General features: G+C 38.4%; 6 protein-coding genes across 6 annotated transcripts in view; 1 reads left to right on the plus strand and 5 right to left on the minus strand.

Moving 5' to 3' along the window:
- Nucleotides 1-85: 85 nt before the first annotated feature.
- On the minus strand, nt 86-2,448 carry LOC106318619 (succinyl-CoA ligase [ADP-forming] subunit alpha-1, mitochondrial). Its single transcript, XM_013756674.1, has 7 exons — nt 2,059-2,448; nt 1,501-1,710; nt 1,234-1,404; nt 1,005-1,128; nt 702-763; nt 525-606; nt 86-442 (listed from the first exon to the last, which is right to left on the minus strand). Exons 1-7 carry the CDS (start codon nt 2,308-2,310, stop codon nt 300-302), a joined length of 1,044 nt encoding a protein of 347 aa, XP_013612128.1. The 5' UTR covers nt 2,311-2,448; the 3' UTR covers nt 86-299.
- A 1,357-nt stretch (nt 2,449-3,805) lies between these two features.
- LOC106315571 (thioredoxin-like protein YLS8) lies at nt 3,806-4,689 on the minus strand. The gene is made up of 2 exons (XM_013753337.1): nt 4,439-4,689; nt 3,806-4,314 (listed from the first exon to the last, which is right to left on the minus strand). Exons 1-2 carry the CDS (start codon nt 4,556-4,558, stop codon nt 4,006-4,008), a joined length of 429 nt encoding a protein of 142 aa, XP_013608791.1. The 5' UTR covers nt 4,559-4,689; the 3' UTR covers nt 3,806-4,005.
- Nucleotides 4,690-4,907: 218 nt separating this feature from the next.
- Nucleotides 4,908-7,136, plus strand: LOC106319151 (porphobilinogen deaminase, chloroplastic). The gene is made up of 5 exons (XM_013757396.1): nt 4,908-5,251; nt 5,768-6,173; nt 6,265-6,471; nt 6,571-6,748; nt 6,838-7,136. The coding sequence occupies exons 1-5, from the start codon at nt 5,007-5,009 to the stop codon at nt 6,948-6,950; spliced, it is 1,149 nt and encodes a 382-aa protein (XP_013612850.1). The 5' UTR covers nt 4,908-5,006; the 3' UTR covers nt 6,951-7,136.
- On the minus strand, nt 7,041-8,905 carry LOC106319152. Its single transcript, XM_013757397.1, has 4 exons — nt 8,720-8,905; nt 8,230-8,324; nt 7,911-8,128; nt 7,041-7,815 (listed from the first exon to the last, which is right to left on the minus strand). The coding sequence occupies exons 1-4, from the start codon at nt 8,762-8,764 to the stop codon at nt 7,169-7,171; spliced, it is 1,005 nt and encodes a 334-aa protein (XP_013612851.1). The 5' UTR covers nt 8,765-8,905; the 3' UTR covers nt 7,041-7,168.
- A 490-nt stretch (nt 8,906-9,395) lies between these two features.
- On the minus strand, nt 9,396-13,995 carry LOC106318992 (serine carboxypeptidase-like 35). Its single transcript, XM_013757177.1, has 8 exons — nt 13,604-13,995; nt 11,581-11,688; nt 11,298-11,486; nt 11,107-11,195; nt 10,700-11,002; nt 10,400-10,539; nt 9,881-9,973; nt 9,396-9,779 (listed from the first exon to the last, which is right to left on the minus strand). The coding sequence occupies exons 1-8, from the start codon at nt 13,872-13,874 to the stop codon at nt 9,521-9,523; spliced, it is 1,452 nt and encodes a 483-aa protein (XP_013612631.1). The 5' UTR covers nt 13,875-13,995; the 3' UTR covers nt 9,396-9,520.
- Nucleotides 13,996-14,631: 636 nt separating this feature from the next.
- LOC106316547 (serine carboxypeptidase-like 35) overlaps nt 14,632-16,662 on the minus strand; it is a 7,174-nt gene continuing 5,143 nt past the window's right edge. The window contains exons 4-8 of the mRNA XM_013754445.1: nt 16,103-16,191; nt 15,686-15,964; nt 15,465-15,601; nt 15,200-15,289; nt 14,632-15,093 (exon numbers count right to left, since the gene is read on the minus strand). Coding sequence (XP_013609899.1) covers nt 14,835-15,093; nt 15,200-15,289; nt 15,465-15,601; nt 15,686-15,964; nt 16,103-16,191 — 854 coding nt within the window. The 3' untranslated portion in view covers nt 14,632-14,834. The remainder of the gene's footprint in view (nt 15,094-15,199; nt 15,290-15,464; nt 15,602-15,685; nt 15,965-16,102; nt 16,192-16,662) is intronic.

Here is a 16,662-nt window from a genome sequence, read left to right on the forward strand (position 1 = left end):
TCCAATAAGATTATTTGGGTCAAAGTAAAATTAGAGATACATGAATCCGCTTTTTTTTCCTTGTGATGGAAGATACACATTTAAAAGTTTCAAGCAAACTGGATTTATTCAGTCCAACATATGAACGAACAAAAATCGTAAATCTTCTCATTTTTTCAAATATTTTGATTATCACTCTTTAATTGGAAAAAAAATATTGATTTAGAAAAACAACCCCCAAAAGAGAGTGTGAGGTTTAGTTTTTCTTTCTTGAAGGTTTTCAAGATGAAGGAAAATAACGTGAGCTGGTGAAGTTCACTTCACTCCTTCAGAAGACCTCTTTCTTTAAAGAGATCATACATGGCACTTCCTATCTTAGCAGGAGACTCAACAACCTTCACTCCAGCATCATTTAGACTCTTAATCTTGTCCTGAGCCGTACCTTTGCCACCGGAAACAATGGCTGCAACAAAGAAAAACCAGCCAAGCAAATGAGAACAAGGAACCAAAAGTTAATAAATCCGGTGGCTTGCTTATGAAAATACCTCCTGCATGACCCATTCGACGACCGGGTGGTGCAGTAAGTCCAGCAATAAAAGCAACAACAGGCTTCTGAGTACCACTTGCCTGTTTATAGTCATCAACAACCAAAAGCTTAGGTTTACTGCAGATCAGAGATGAACCAAGTTGAATACATTCACAAGTTGCGTTGGTTATATTACCTTTATCAAAGCAGCAGCATCTTCTTCTGCAGTGCCTCCGATTTCTCCAATGAGAACAATACCTGAAACAGTCATCTGTCTCTTCTTAGTTTCCATCTTTCAGGGAATGGAAGACCTTTCTACACTAAGAATATAGATGAACCAAAGGAATCGAAGCCTTCTAAGACAAGAATATCTAGCACTCTAAAGGGATTATGTTGTCGTTCCAACTACTTGACTTCTACGCTTAATCTATTAAGGAAACAATGGTCTTCACGGCTCGTCTATGTAAAGATAAATAACCAGAGACTTCAAAAAGATTACCTTCTGTTTGAGGATCAACAAAGAACTTCTCCAAGCAGTCGACAAAGTTGGTCCCGTTGAAAGGATCCCCACCAATTCCTACACAAGTAGATTGGCCTAGACCAACTGCAGTTGTTTGGAAAACCTGCAAAAAGGTTGAAACGAAAGCAACCAATAAAAATCATATAAAGATAAGCTCCAACAGCTCATCTACATAAATTTTAACAAGCTCAAAGAGATAAGAGCTTACAGCTTCATATGTCAAGGTTCCAGAACGAGAGACAATCCCAATCTTGCCAGGCTTGTGGATGTAACCCGGCATAATCCCAATCTTGCATTCACCAGGCTTGATAATCCCAGGGCAGTTTGGACCAATCAGCCTAGTTTTCGACTGACTGTTAAGAGCATGCTTTACACGTACCTAAAAATAAAAAAACATCACAAGCTCCAAGTCAGAGAGAGAGCCAAACCGCATGAGTATGCCACATCGAAGTCATCATGATGATGGTAATATTACCATGTCATGTTGAGGGATTCCTTCGGTAATACACACAATAAGATCCAGCTCAGCTTGTATACCCTCCATAATGGCAGTAGCAGCGAAAGGCGCAGGAACGTAAATCACAGAAGCATTGGCCTTGGTCTCAGCTTTGGCTTCAGCAACAGAGTTGAAAACAGGGAGACCTAAGTGCTCTGTTCCACCCTTCTTTGGCGTCACTCCAGCCACCTATTAAACACACACACAACACTAGATTAGCAAAGGCCCTAGCTTTAAACGCTATTTAACACACACACAAAACTAAAAAGCTTTAAACGCTATTTAACACACACACAACACTAGATTAGCAAAGGCATTAGCTTTAAAGGCTATTTAACACACACACAACACTAAATTAGCAAAGCCACTAGCTTTAAAAGCTGTTTAACACACACACAACACTAGATTAGCAAAGCTACTAGCTTTAAACGCTATTTAACACACACACAACATAGCAAAAGGCACTAGCTTTACACCAAAACATCAACAAGGCAGAACAAAAAAAAACTTTATCATCAGGATCTAATTGAATTTTACCATTTTGGTGCCGTACTCAATGGCTTGCTCCGTGTGGAAAGTCCCGTTCTTTCCGGTTATGCCTTGACACATGACTCTGGTGTTTTTGTCGACGAAGACGGCGGCAGGAGGGGGAGGATCCGACGCGAAGGAGCGAGATTGGGTCAACGAAGTGAGAGACTGGCATGACGGAGAAACCTCCGAGAAGCCGATTGAGCAACGGCGAGCATTCGATGAGAGAGATCCGAGAAGCCTTGTGACTTGCCTAGACATGGTTGGCTTCAAAAGGCTCTGATCCGAATAGAACTTGTGGAACCCTAAACAGTTGTGTGAAGGCGAAGGGGAAGACGGAGATGGAGAAAAAGAAGCTTCGTTTGAAGAATCAAAAGCTGACAAAAGAGGCTTCCTTTCAAGGCTATACTTTTCTTAAAATGTATTATAGCCCAAACCCATTTATTTGTTTCTAGAATATAAAGACTTTTTAAGAGTTTTTAAAGTTCTGCTCATTGATTAACCTTCCAAACACAAAACGAAAAACTATTTATTTGGTTAGTGATGTAGTCCTAAGCCGTCAAAGGGCCACAACACACCAGAACCAAAGAGAGGCTCGGATCTACAAAAGGGTGGTTTCAATAGTCCGATCTAATCGACTCCAATGAACCCGGTTTGATGGAAGAGTTGATGATGACACTGATAGAACGGAACCACGGAGAAGAATACTTGAATCCACAAGCACTCTAATTCGCCAATCAATAAGACAAGTGAATCCACACCATGCTTGATGATCAAGATAACTCAAAGACACAAAGACTTTGAAGAAAAGAAACTGAAAATTTTATTATTTCTTAGGTAAAAGATTCGTGCCATACAATGAGAGACCTAATGAACTTATATAATGCTCAGAACAAAGACTTAGAAAGCTTAACAAAATGAAAAACACGCTGAAATTAAGAAAAGCTGCATGTATCTGGACAACTTTGGGAATTTTCTAAGAGCCTTTGGGAGCTTCTGGTTGATGAAATAAATCGCCAATCCACAGCCAAGAATGGAGAAAACTAGCCGTTGGGTTTTATTGCAAATCTGCTCCAAAAATGGTAAGTTGGAATGGTGAAGAATCTGGCTGATCCAGTGAAGTTTAGTGCATGGTATTAACTCTACAAGTGGTCTTATATGTAATGAATGATCTCATGGTTTCCACACATGATTTTGAGTTGCACACTCTTTAAACAAAGAATTATTTTCCTTAAATAGAACCAGTTCGGATGCAATGTAGGTAGCCTGGCTTGTAAATGGTATAAATTCTAAACCATTAATCTTTTTGGTATGAAACCAATTCGCCGCATGCTCTGGTTGAGTTGATAATCTATAGCAAGTGGTTTCACGGTCAAATTCCTCGTGGTTGCAAAGATATCATTCTTTGAACGCACATATGTCGCTGCTGGCTCCAATGTAGCTTGTACGGTTGATCTCATGAGTTGGTGGTCCAGCTAGTCATATTCATTGAAGAACTTCTACGCGATTACTATTTTCACCATAAGCTTTGTTTTCTCTTTTAATCATTTGCATGTAGAATATGTGATTTCTGCACAATCTTTATCCTTTGGTGAGCTCAGATAACATGATATAACATCCAGTCTTTTGTTTGCCAATCTATATTTGCTATACTTAAAGATTTACCTATGCTCTGACTGAACAATATGAAAAGAAATATGCAAACCCCTGCATAAGACAAGAAGATCAAGAACCTTGTAGTTATACAAAAACCCAATATTAGCTTCTAAGTATTCATTTCACTGAATTAAAGTTTGAAGCACTTACACATAAATGGCAAAAAAAGCCGATAAAGAGCAAACAAACCAGAATCACAAATCACCAAAGCATATAAGCCACAAGTTCACAGGATATTTTTCAACTGACTAGAATCAGTAGACATAGTTTTTTTGATCTTAATGTTTTTGCCAAGTCCGGTTAGTAGCGGTATTTGGTGGAGTAATCTTTAGGAGCAATCACCAGCCCACGGCCTTTCCTCGCACCACGGAAGACGGTTTCAATGATATCGATGAACTCCTGCTTGTCCTTCATAGCCCAATTGATCTTGTTGTTGTTACCAGTCCCAAGATCGATCATAATGTGCTTGTTCCTAAAGAAGAACATCACCGTCGAAGGATCGTAGAGCTCGTACATGGTGTTGAAGTCTGGAACCTCGGTGATGTCCACCAGATATATCACCGCAAAGTTCTTTATCGTCTCAGCAACAGATGCAAGCACCTCATCCATCTTAATTAAAAAAAAAAAAAATCAAAAATCACTGAATCAGCAAAACTCTAATTCCTCAAACAATCGACACAAAAGATGGCAAATTCGAAGTTAAACGACTACAAATCGAGATCGAGAAGGTTACCTGCATACAAGTCTCATCCCAATCATGGCCGAAACGTATGACGACAAGACGCTCTTCCTCTGCTAGGATCGCCTGATCGACAGCCCAGCCGGAGTGAAGATGCGGTAGAAGATACGACATCGTTTCGTCTCTCTCTCTCTCTCGCGCTTTCTCGAAAATTCCGATCTGTTTCAGTTTCTCTCTTTAGCTCTCTCTTCTTATATTCGATTCCACCCACTGACGACGACGACCGACCATCAAAACCCGACCCGCTCAAAGTGGTTTGGGCTACCAGATACAAGATTGTAAGATTAGCTTAGGCCCATGAGATACTTTACGGATAGGCCCAGTAAGTAACCACTCATCAAAGATCCGACCGCTCAGAGTGATTTGGAATAAGCCGAGTAGATTGTAATCTTAGTCAAGGCCCATTAGATACTTTACATCCGGCCCAATAAGGAAGAGTTCTTTGTAAAGCGATTATCCTATCCAAAAATCTTCAGAGCTATCAACTCCATCATTTGAAGATCTCTTCTCTCTTTCCCTCTAAATCTCCTTTCTTTCTGCATCCTCTGCTATCCTTGAATCCATGGAATTTGCTTCTTCCTCTCTCTATCAAGCTCACAAGGTCGCTCTCACGCGCCAACCTTCTCCCCCGGTCAACTCCTGCTCCCTCGGTTCCGTCTCCGTCATCGGATTCTCTCTTCCGCAGATCAGCTCACCGTCTCTAGCTAAATGTCGCCGAAAACAGAGCTCTTTTAGCTCCGTGAGAGCTTGTGTTGCCGTGGAACAGAAGACACGAACTGCTATCATCAGAATTGGCACACGTGGAAGGTAAAATTTTCTCTCCTTTGTGGGTCAATAATCTCTTTTGAAGTCTATGTGAAGCGCTTGGATTCTAATTGGGTTTGCCTTTGTTTCCTCAATTCTGATTCAAAGTCTTGATTTTGACCAGTCTTGTAGTTTGATCCTCTACCTTGGTTTTGAGTAGCTACGTTTATGTATAGATGTTTAGATGCTATAGTGTGTAAGATGTTTTGTTTGAGATAGTTCATGGTTCTTTTTGGTTATTCCTTATGACAATCTCTGCATTGTTTCTGTGTTTCTAGTTACACAATGTCAATCTCTAGCTACGTTTATTTAGATGTTATAGTGTGTAAATTGTCCTGGTTAGAGAGATACATCGTTATTTTGTTGATTCCTTAGATAATCTCTGCATTGTTACTGTGTTTCTAGTAACCATATCTTGTCTTGTGTTTGATTTTGCGTTTGGTGGTGAATTAAGTTTAGCCTCTGATGAAGACTTTATCATCTTTTGTGCTTATATATACTCTTCACTGTGTAGGACAGTCCTCTAGCACTTGCTCAAGCGTACGAGACACGAGCAAAGCTCCAGGCAAAACACCCTGAGCTCACTGAAGACGGAGCTATCCACATCGAGATCATCAAAACCACTGGTGACAAGATTCTCTCTCAGCCGCTCGCTGATATTGGTGGGAAAGGGCTTTTCACCAAAGAGATTGACGAGGCCTTGATAAACGGTCATATCGACATAGCTGTTCATTCGATGAAAGATGTGCCGACTTATCTACCGGAGAAAACGGTTTTGACTTGTAACCTTGTGCGTGAAGATGTCAGAGATGCTTTTATTTGTTTGACTGCAGCTTCTCTAGCTGAGCTTCCAGCTGGAAGTGTTGTGGGAACAGCTTCTCTTAGGAGAAAGTCGCAGATACTCCACAAGTATCCTTCATTAAGTGTGAGTGGGACTGCCACTTCTTATTATGTATTTTTTTATGAGTTAGTTTTATCTTTGATTAAATTGATACAAGTGTTTGTTGACTCTGCAGGTTGAGGAGAACTTTAGAGGTAATGTGCAAACAAGACTATCGAAGCTTCAAGGAGGAAAAGTCCATGCAACTTTATTAGCACTAGCTGGTCTCAAGAGATTGAGTATGACAGAGAATGTTGCATCAATCTTATCTCTGGATGAAATGCTTCCAGCTGTTGCTCAAGGCGCAATCGGAATTGCCTGCAGAACCGATGATGATAAAATGGTAAACAGATGTTTACTTTTCATGTGACCTTTGGATTTGCATATTTAATATGCTTGTGAATGGTTAAATGTTTTTATTTTGTTGTTTTTACATCTGTAGGCAAACTACTTAGCCTCATTGAACCACGAGGAAACGAGACTAGCGGTAGCATGCGAGAGAGCGTTTCTTGAAACGCTGGATGGCTCATGCCGTACTCCTATTGCTGGATACGCCGCCAAGGACGAAGAAGGCAACTGCTATTTCAGAGGATTGGTTGCATCTCCTGATGGTACTAAAGGTATGAAAGCATTCCTAAGCAAACCAATGTGATATTATTCCCATCTGGGAAACATCACTCATTTCTTATATGTTCCATCTTTGTAACAGTTCTTGAGACCTCAAGAAAAGGTCCATATGTGTTTGAGGACATGGTGAAGATGGGAAAAGACGCTGGGCAAGAACTGCTCTCACGTGCTGGTCCAGGCTTCTTCGGCAACTAAGCCATTAGAAGACGAGGAGGAAGAAGAAGGGCTGTAACATGGTCAGAGCCAAGTGAACTGTTGTAACTTTTTTGATTTTTGAGAGATATATAACAATGTTTTATCGATTGTATTCTTGTCTTTAGATAAAATTATTCTTGCAATTGTAACTTTTTCATCCTACTATGAAACATTCCCAAGAAACTAGAGTAACAAAAGAAAGAAAAAAACTGAAGACTTTAGTTACATCTCCGTCCATCTTCCTCTTCATCAACCGGAGTATACCACTCTGGTCTTCTCTCGGAGTTACTCAGTCTGTAATTCAGCATCAGTTCTTCATTGCACAACGCTCTTGTAGCCACTAGAACAAGCGTCTTCAGTACAGGAGCATCACCTAAAGCTACATTTGGAATGTAAGTTCGCATCCTCATCTCTGACAAAGGGAAGTCATACGGGCAAACCATGACATTAGGATCCATATCTTTACCCGGATGATTCAAGAAATGACCAAAAGCCAACGGGTTTCTCATTTCAAGAACCTCTTCCACATTAGCATCTGTTCTAACCTCAGGCGTTGTGAAAGAGCCGTTCCATAATTGCCGTGATTCTCCTCCACGACCCCAAGGCTGAGCATTTATCACCACCCCATCATACCTAGTGATCAGATATGAGTTCTGTGCATCAACATTTGGATAACCGGGAGGATAAATCACACCGGGGTAGAAGGCTAAGAGAGCTCCCACATCTGCTTCACCTTCTATGAAACAACCTTGACCAGCGTCTTTGTGAGGTATTAAAGATGGTTTGACCTCGAGTGTGTACCCAATTCGATCCTTTAATAGCTTCGAGACTTGGGCCAGTTTAAGCGGCTTTGTCTCAGGAACCACTGTGCTGAAGAAGAATCAGTGAGAAATGATCAAGATAAGAACAAGATACTGTATATGCATAAGTTCGTTCACTACACCTATTATTAAGACTCACATGGCTTGTCTGCAGTTGGAACATTATCAGCTTTTAGTTCCTCTGTTCTGTCGTTATCAAGAAGAAGAATCTCGTCCATGGAAGCACAAAAGTTTTCGAGTTGGTAGTGAATGTTCTCTTGCACTTGCTTCTGCTGCTCAGATAAAGTGGCTTTACCAGCCATCTCAATGATCTCTTCTGCATCAGCCTCCTCAGCATCTCGTCCCAAACGATTGTAACTATAACACACAGAATCTCCATAAGTAACATAACCAGCTAAGCTAATACTTAGTAAGCTTTCTCTTTTTGAAATACAAACTCATGACAAACTAAAACCAACCTTGTAAACATAAAAAGCTTGTTAATGTCGGCTTCGTATTGAAGTTGCCGTGGACTCTTGGCGAAAGTGGTACTCTTTGCTAGAACACCAACACCCTGGAGACACACAGACCCCACAAAGCAAAAAAAAAAAAACAAATCTCATCACGTTTGATAGTATTTGGAGCAGTCAGACAGATGTTTTCAGAGTCTCAGAGACAACAATACATCAAAAGTTCTTGGATTTACAAAACGATCTACAATGCTAATTGATCATTGAGATTCAATCAGTTTCATAGTACTCTCACATATGTTCTAAGTACATGTTTTACCAATGCTACAAGCTACAAACAGAGTCACACATGGCTAACTCACAAGAGGCATTTTATATGGTAGTGGCTAAATCATGAACAAGAATCGAACTTTGTTCGTACCCAACATCGATAAACCCATATCGAAGAGGATATTCAGAAAAAGAAGAAAAAACGTAATCGAAAAGAGATTTAGTTCACCTGCTGAAATTTGCTGAAAAGAAAAAACATTTTAGCAAACGCCATTCTTGTTTTCCTCCCCTCCCTATGGAATCAAAGAACAGAGAAGAAGAAGATGAATCGCAAATGCTTGAGTTGAAAGATCTCTTCAGGTGATCACAGAAAGGGAAAGGACACGACTCAGGGCTGCTGTGTTTAGCTTAGCTCACCCGTTTAATCATGGCTGGGATTATTTCGAATAAATGGGCCTAAATGGGCCGTTCAAATCTCTCCTTTCTTAAGGGCCTCTATTATTATTATTTTTATTTTTCTAATCAACTATTTTATTTAAATAAAATGTAAAGTTACAAAAATATACTCATCCATGTTTTACTTTTCCAATGAATGTAATAATGACAAATTGTAAATTTCAAAGACATTAATTGTATTTACTGAATTTTAGTTGGTTAATAATCATAGAAAATAATTAAACACAGAAAACAATGCATTTTGTCAAAATTTTACGTGTTTTCTTAATAAGTGTGAAAACTATAGAATATACATTATTTTGAAATCTAGGGAGTATAAGACAGTAGAATTACAATTAAATGCAAAATTAAAATTAGAAAACATTTTAATAAGTAATTCACTAATATAAACAATAAAAATTTATATTTTCTTGGTGTAAAACGATAATATGAATCCATATAACCAAGAAAATCAGCATAGAAAGGTTTTTTATATTTATTTGATTAATTGAAACTCATTGTATCAATTGGGTACGTTAAGTACCACAAGACGGTTTCCAGACAATAACAACTTGCCATGAATTGGCGATAATGATCAGAAGCGTTTTGAAGGCAATGGGGTGGAAGAAAGGAAGTGAGAGAACAAGGTGAGAGACTGTGCCGGAGCAAAGACCGGAACCTGATGACCAGCTCCTCTAACGGTAGCAAAAGTTAGCCCTCCTGCGTAAGTCTCAACCCATCCAGCCACTTGACTCTCGTGGAACCATGACCTCCACGGTAACTCCACCTTAGATCCCATCTTTTTTATGCTATAACGCGTAGATGTCACTGGAACTCTCCCATCAGTATCTCCACTATATTAACCAGAATTAAACCGATCAAAACTAGTTTATTGTAAGTAGAGTGACTAATAAAGGTGAAGAAAAAGCATAGCTATAGCATGTATGTAATATACCTATAGATCCAAATGCGGAGGCCACCCGTCAAAAGCTTCTGGATGATGGGAAGCACGGTGGTTGGAGCCTCACCCCATCTCCTTATGACCCCGCTGAATAATAACACACATGTATATATAAAAACTTTGTTCATTAGGATCCAAATGTAGGCTGGATGGTCCACCTTTACTACAATGTCTTTTTTTTTAATACAATCCTACAATGTAGTATAACATACATGGTAGTATATAACAATACTACATTGTAGTATATAACATACTACAATGTTATACTAAGGCCGGATCTGAATTTAGGGTGTAAGCATTTTTAATCCTAATTCAAAAAAAAATTGAGAGTTCTAAGACCTATATATAATAGCTTTTAAAAAATTTAGGTATCAAAACGAATGTTTTATTATCCGTTGTATCTAGAACCGGCCTGCTACACAAGGGGGATTAACTCCATATACCCCATGCCCCCTTACATATTTAAAGTTACAAACTATCATTGGGTCTATAGCCATTGCTAGTAGGACTAACCTGCAAGGAGTGTATGGATAAGGAAGGTTTGTAACGTTCGCATGGAGCGCCACCTGCACATCTTTCCGGTTAAAGTAGTTTTCGGTATAGGCTTCAGTGCATGGATCGTACCCGGCAGCAGGAAACCTATCCCACATGTCCTGACCATTTAAAAAAAAAAATCAAAGAAACGTTACATGACATGACAACAAACTAATATGTCGTCCCGTCCCTAAATTATAATAGCCATTTTTTTTGCTTTAAATATTTATTTCTATTAGTCTATTAATAGCCAATTTGTGCAGTACAAAGTATACTTACGTGATAAGTAAAGAGACTAGGAGACACGACGAGTTTAGGTCTTCTTTGAGAAGAAGACGAAGACGAATCAGAGGAGAGGCAAACGGGAGTATAAATGCTGTATATATCGATATCATTGTAAGCTTCCATGAAAGCTTTGATGTTTTCGTAGCATTGTATGGTCGTGTTGCTCGTTTGCTCTTCTCCAAGACGGCACGTGCTCTGAATGTTACTATGGAGCTCGTCAGATACTATAGCGTGGCTCCATGCGTAGTCCACGAGTCCTGCCATGTCTGTCTCCTCGTTGATCGCCGCGTTCCCGATCTGCAAAAGCAGTCACCAAACGAATACCTCTTACGTTTACTTCTACCGCAAGAAACATTGTTTCACTGTGTCACAAGAAACGTTTATTAGCACATAGTGTATACCATGAAACCCTTGAGATTGATGCGAGAGTCTATTGGAACCTTCTTGTTCCTGTCGTAAATGACCTCCGCAAGCTGAGGAACATAGTGACCTAAGAAAAGAAGATCAAAAAGCATATGATTCAATGTTGTTTATATATTGATTTGAATAGTTCATAAACCAAAACCTAAAACCGGATTGATCAAGCACTAACCGGCGTAACTCTCTCCGGTGAGGTAAAAATCATTGGACCTGAACTCGGGAAATTTAGTGAACCAGTTGATCAAGAAATCAAGAGAGTCCTCTGCAGTTACTTGATCCCCAAGCTTTCCAAGATCCACCGAGTTATTGGTATACGAGAATCCAACCCCTACCGGTGCTTCCAAGAACAACATATTGGCCTCTACAAAAAAAAAAAAAATTATGTATAACCCACAAGTAATATTTATATACAAATCTTGTTATTGTGCTACAAATGGTGGTTTAATTAGTTGAACCTTTGTTCCAAGAGAAGTCATTGAAGGTAAGGTTGCCACCGTTGGTGCGAACAAGGAAAGGGCCTAGTTCTTGTGCAGCTCCATAAGCTACTGATGAGCAACCCGGTCCTGCATATTCAATATCCGTATGGACAGTATGGTTTAGTTTTGTAAATCCTCTAAATTCTTAGTTACAGTACAGATTAAACTGATGAGTATATACAAGTGTTTAACCATCATGTAAGTCAAAAACTTGCATCTTAGTTTATAAAACATAATTTTTATATATACTGATATTATTAATTTTCTTATAAACTGTCAGATTACTAAAGGTAATGTCCCGTTTAGTTGACTTTTCTTTTTGCTATCTCTCACCCGTTTACTTGACTAATTGCACAATTCTTTGTTGGTACGTATATGTCTATTGATAGTGTCCACATTAACTATTAGACAGAGACGTCTTTGGTCTACTATTCAACATCTTATCCCGTACCCAGCACTACGAGATTGATGTTTCTCGTACCACTGAAAATCCTAATATTGGAATGCGAACCATGTGCGAATAAGGACAAACAGTATACATAATTATTGAACAGACTATCTAGAATTTTGAAACCAAAGAAGGTGAAGACAAATCTGAAAGTTTTAACGGCTAGAAACAAGAATTGGACATTGAATGTTTGAGAAAGAAAGAAAAGGACATTGAATGAAGTCCAAGTAACTATCAGAGAGCCAGGACCATACACGTCTCCAGACTCCAGAGGTTCTAAATGATTAAGAAAAAACAGTGTAAACATACTGATTTTTTTCACACTGTTGTTTTCAATGCTATGGTCCATAGGTTTTGCTTTCTAAATAATTTGGAACATCAACTGTTACAAAATTCGGTAATCACTTAACTAATTCGAGGTTTTTCATTAGAAATGGTTAGTTATGAACTCTGTTACCACTAAATATTATGTTTTTTTAAGATGCTTAAAAGGATATGAAATTTACGTATTTCTTTTTTTGCAAGAAAAGATATAACAGATGAAAGTGACGGATAGTAAAAAGGACTCGACAACAAATAGTGGAAAACGAATAGTGGAAAAGAGAGCATCTTTTGTGTCATGATATGTAATTTTAGTATGTGCTCGGTTTGACTGAAGCGCTCACTTATAAATTCATGCGGTAGTTGCAACATGGCCATAAATCATTTTTATTCTAAATCATTTGCCATGTAACAATATATACATGTATATAACGAACTATAGTTTTCAATTTTACACATTAATAAAAAATATAATATAGTCATAAAGAGGCAAGAAACTACTGATCCACCGTTTGTTATAAAACGATTACAATATGCAATTAATATTTCTCTCATTCCCAACGATCGCATCTGTTGTTACTTCTAAATTAAGCATTTCAGTAGGAAACAAAATGGTTGAAACCATTATTATCGAGCCATACACGGCATCTAACTTAGATTAAGTAGGAACGACCATTTACTATCTCTTGCAATATATTTACTCAAGAAAAAAAAAGAACCGTTAAGAAAGTATCACAAGGCAGGTTGCTTGTCGTTGTCAACAAAAACGAGAGAGGAAATACAGATGGAGCTGGGTAGGGTAATGTGCACAACTTAATATTTTAGAACAAGTTGCATAACATTTAAGTAAACTTGAATATAATAAATTTTTAGTCAAAAACCAAAATCGTAAATAACAGCCGAAAACATTTTTAATGAGTTTAGTAAAATGATATTTGTGTTTTTTGTTTGTTAGTTTCTTCTTTACATTCTATACGTATGAGAGTTTTGAAGGACTTTTCTGATATATATATATATATTATTTTTCTGGATACACATGAAAATTTAAACAAATTTCATGTGATATATATACGGTTAAGAATCAAGCATATTAGTAAAAACGTTCAAAAACAGTGAAAAATTCAAATAAAAATCATTTGAAGTTTGTATTATTATAGATTAACAAAAGAGTAAAAAAGTGTGTACTATCGCGTCTTTGTTTATGTAAACGAGGGAGAGAGAAAAAAAACTGACCTCCGTTGAGCCAAAGGACGAGAGGACGACCAGAAGAGTTGTGTTGGGCTTCGAAGAACCAGTAGAAAAGTGCCTTTTGCTTCTGTCGAGGCCCTAGATCCACGTAACCGGCGTAATGTCTGAAGTTAACCGGTGGTTGACCGGGCAAACCAGTCACAAGGTCTTCTTCTTTCCTTCCCGACGAAACCGTTACCTTCTTCTCCGGTTTCCTACCGCAGGCTATCGCCGGCAACATGAGAACGAGGAGTAGCCATAGTGCGTTCTTCTTCATCGCCAATACTTCTTTCTCCTCGAAATGAGTAGAGAACGCCCCCACTTCTTTAATTATATGTATAGCTTTTTTATTTTTCTTATTGGACCCAAAAGAGATATGCACAGTTCTTTTTCTTTTTACCTTAAAGTCTTTTATTTTCATGATAGGAGTATTCTTTTTATTGTTTGTTATGAGTTCACGTGATATTGTCACAACAAACAAAAAGACCGAATGATATATAATTTTTAATTGCATAAGACAAAATTACTGTTTATGAACTTTTTGGTGAATAACAGATGAGATTTGTTAAAAATGGTGACCATATGAATAACATCATGATATTCATTTTTTTTTTTGTCAACTGATATTCAGTTAAAATATGTATCTATACTATCTATGAAAGATAATGAAATATTTTAAACAAAATAATATTTAGAAACTGTTTTTCTAATTATCCGAGTCAGTCACGCCGCACTATCACATGAAAGCTACTTGTATGGTAAAAATACATTGACAAGACCATAAAACAGATGAGAAGCTTCATATGGCATGATAAGAAAGACACCCACATCTGTCGACGGTACTATATCATATCCTATTGATTAGCCTCGATGGGCCGTCCACGATTACATTTTCCCAATTTTATTTCACTATAATTTATTGTTACAAATGCTACTTTTGAAAAATCAATGAAAACGATGGCACAAAAAAAAAGTCAAGACCCTGAAAAATCCCCCAAAATTAACGAATCAGGCATCAAAAACAAACATTAAAAGAGACGTTCAAAGCTTTTCCTATGTTTTATTCCATTTATCTCACATTCATATATACATTGGACTCTAGGAAGAGTATTACATTATTCTCACCACACAGCTAACATGATAATCGCAAAACAAGCCAAAAAAAAAAACAAAAGACACACTGAGATCTTGACTTTTCCATAGAAACATGCAATGACTTGATCATTTGTGGTGCCGATTAGAAACGAGAAGAAGGCAATGGGAGGGAAGCGAGAAAGTGTGAGAATAAGGTGAGGGATTGCGCCGGAGCAAAGAGCGGAACCTGATGACCAGCGCCTCTCACGGTGACAAAAGTTAGTCCTCCTGCGTAAGTCTCAACCCAGCCAGCCACTTCACTCTTGTGGAACCATGACCTCCATGGTGACTCCACCTTAAGTCTCATCTTCCTTAAGCTATAGCGCGTAGATGTTACTGGAAGTCTCCCATCCGTATCTCCGCTATAACCAAAAGAACCAGTCCTATTAAAATCAATTACCAAAAATTTATAGTGACTAGCTATATTTCTTTCTATATAACTTATAATATGTTTTTATAACGTAATACCTATAGAGCCAAATGCGGAGGCCACCCTTCAAGAGCTTTTGGATGATGGGAATCACCGTGGTCGGAGCTTCAGTCCATTTTATCACCGAACTAATTAAACCATGCACAAGGCGCACACATACTTTAGAACCAACCTCAAACATACTAATATTGATATAACAATTATATTCTGTATAACATACTAATTTAGTAGTATGTAAGTAATTACTCATTACCAATTGATTGTAAGATAAAATTGTGTATGATATGAACTTGTAACCCTGACCTGCAAGCTGTGTACGGGTAAGGTATGTTTGTGACGTTTGCGTGAAGTGCGACCTGCACATCTTTCCTATTGAAATATTTCTCGGCATAGTGTGGTGTGCACGGGTCGTACGCGTAAGGTAACCTACCCCAGATATCCTGACAATTCAAAACCATTATAATTTCATCAATGATTGATAGAAACTAATAAAATCAAATTATAAGAAGGTTGATGTTACGTACTTGTGAAGTGAGGAGATTATGATCAGACATAACACGCGTATGGTTTTTAGAAGATGGCGAGGAGGAGAGGCAAACGGGAGTGTAGATGCTGTATATATTGATCGCAGCGTAAGCTGTAAACCCTGTGAAACTTTTGTTGCATTGTGCCGTTAGTTTATCTCCAAACCGGCACGAGTCGTGAATGAGTTTATGAACCTCGTCCGATATTAAGGCGTGGCTCCACGCGTAGTCAACTATTCCTGCAGCGTCGGTCGCTTCATTGATCACTGGGTTTCCAATCTGCAGCGGTCAACAACCAAAGTCCATTTACGGTTTGGTTTTCTTTGAAGTTCATTTCATTCTATGTTTACTTGTATATCAAGAAACGTTGTTTTCTTGTCACGAAAGTAACCGTTGTCCGTATACATGAGGCCTTACCATGATTCCCTTGAGATTGATGCGAGAATCTCTTGTAACCTTCTTGTTCCTGTCGTGAATGACCTCCGCAAGCTGAGGAACATAGTGACCTAAGAGCATAATTATCGGTACATCTTAGCAAAAGTCCCCAACCAATATAAGCCAAAAAAAAATGAAAAATACCAAAAAATAGCGGAAACGTTTTCAGAATTAGAAGTTTTTAACGAAGTCCTTGGGCTACGTGGCAGCAAGGGAGAGGCAAACCGAAGGGGAGAGAGAGAGTCGAGTTTTGTCTGAATTCATTTCACTTCGTCTCCTTCTTCTCTCTCTCTCCACAGGCGATATCGGTGGCGAAAGAGATCGTCGCAATCCACACCGTTTTCTCGTATAATCGAGTACGAAATCCGTCGAATCGAACACCCAGAAGGTTCGTGTTCCTTCCCGTACCTTAATTTCGTGATTTTCGAGTTTATTATACGATATAATTGATCTGGGTTTGTCTTCATATTATCGGAAATTCATCTGAGTATTTGTGTTTGATTCGTTTATGCATGTTTGTTTATAGGGGAAACAAGAGTTCG

This window comes from Brassica oleracea, chromosome C9, assembly GCF_000695525.1.
Source record: "Brassica oleracea var. oleracea cultivar TO1000 chromosome C9, BOL, whole genome shotgun sequence".
NCBI lineage: Eukaryota > Viridiplantae > Streptophyta > Magnoliopsida > Brassicales > Brassicaceae > Brassica > Brassica oleracea.

Coding starts and splice junctions, on each gene's coding strand:
- LOC106318619 (XM_013756674.1), bottom strand. CDS start 2,310: ATGTCTAGGCAAGTCACAAGGCTTCTCGGATCTCTCTCATCGAATGCT. Junction 1,405..1,500: donor GAATCCCTCAACATGACATG/GTAATATTACCA, acceptor TTTTATTTTTAG/GTACGTGTAAAGCATGCTCT. Junction 764..1,004: donor TGTTGATCCTCAAACAGAAG/GTAATCTTTTTG, acceptor TGACTGTTTCAG/GTATTGTTCTCATTGGAGAA.
- LOC106315571 (XM_013753337.1), bottom strand. CDS start 4,558: ATGTCGTATCTTCTACCGCATCTTCACTCCGGCTGGGCTGTCGATCAG. Junction 4,315..4,438: donor GGGATGAGACTTGTATGCAG/GTAACCTTCTCG, acceptor TTTTTAATTAAG/ATGGATGAGGTGCTTGCATC.
- LOC106318992 (XM_013757177.1), bottom strand. CDS start 13,874: ATGAAGAAGAACGCACTATGGCTACTCCTCGTTCTCATGTTGCCGGCG. Junction 10,540..10,699: donor CTAGTCTCTTTACTTATCAC/GTAAGTATACTT, acceptor TTAAATGGTCAG/GACATGTGGGATAGGTTTCC. Junction 9,974..10,399: donor TATCCATACACTCCTTGCAG/GTTAGTCCTACT, acceptor GTTATTATTCAG/CGGGGTCATAAGGAGATGGG.
- LOC106319152 (XM_013757397.1), bottom strand. CDS start 8,764: ATGGCGTTTGCTAAAATGTTTTTTCTTTTCAGCAAATTTCAGCAG. Junction 8,325..8,719: donor TTTTCAGCAAATTTCAGCAG/GTGAACTAAATC, acceptor GTGTGTCTCCAG/GGTGTTGGTGTTCTAGCAAA. Junction 7,816..7,910: donor TCCAACTGCAGACAAGCCAT/GTGAGTCTTAAT, acceptor TCTTCAGCACAG/TGGTTCCTGAGACAAAGCCG.
- LOC106319151 (XM_013757396.1), top strand. CDS start 5,007: ATGGAATTTGCTTCTTCCTCTCTCTATCAAGCTCACAAGGTCGCTCTC. Junction 6,174..6,264: donor ACAAGTATCCTTCATTAAGT/GTGAGTGGGACT, acceptor TTGACTCTGCAG/GTTGAGGAGAACTTTAGAGG. Junction 6,749..6,837: donor ATCTCCTGATGGTACTAAAG/GTATGAAAGCAT, acceptor TCTTTGTAACAG/TTCTTGAGACCTCAAGAAAA.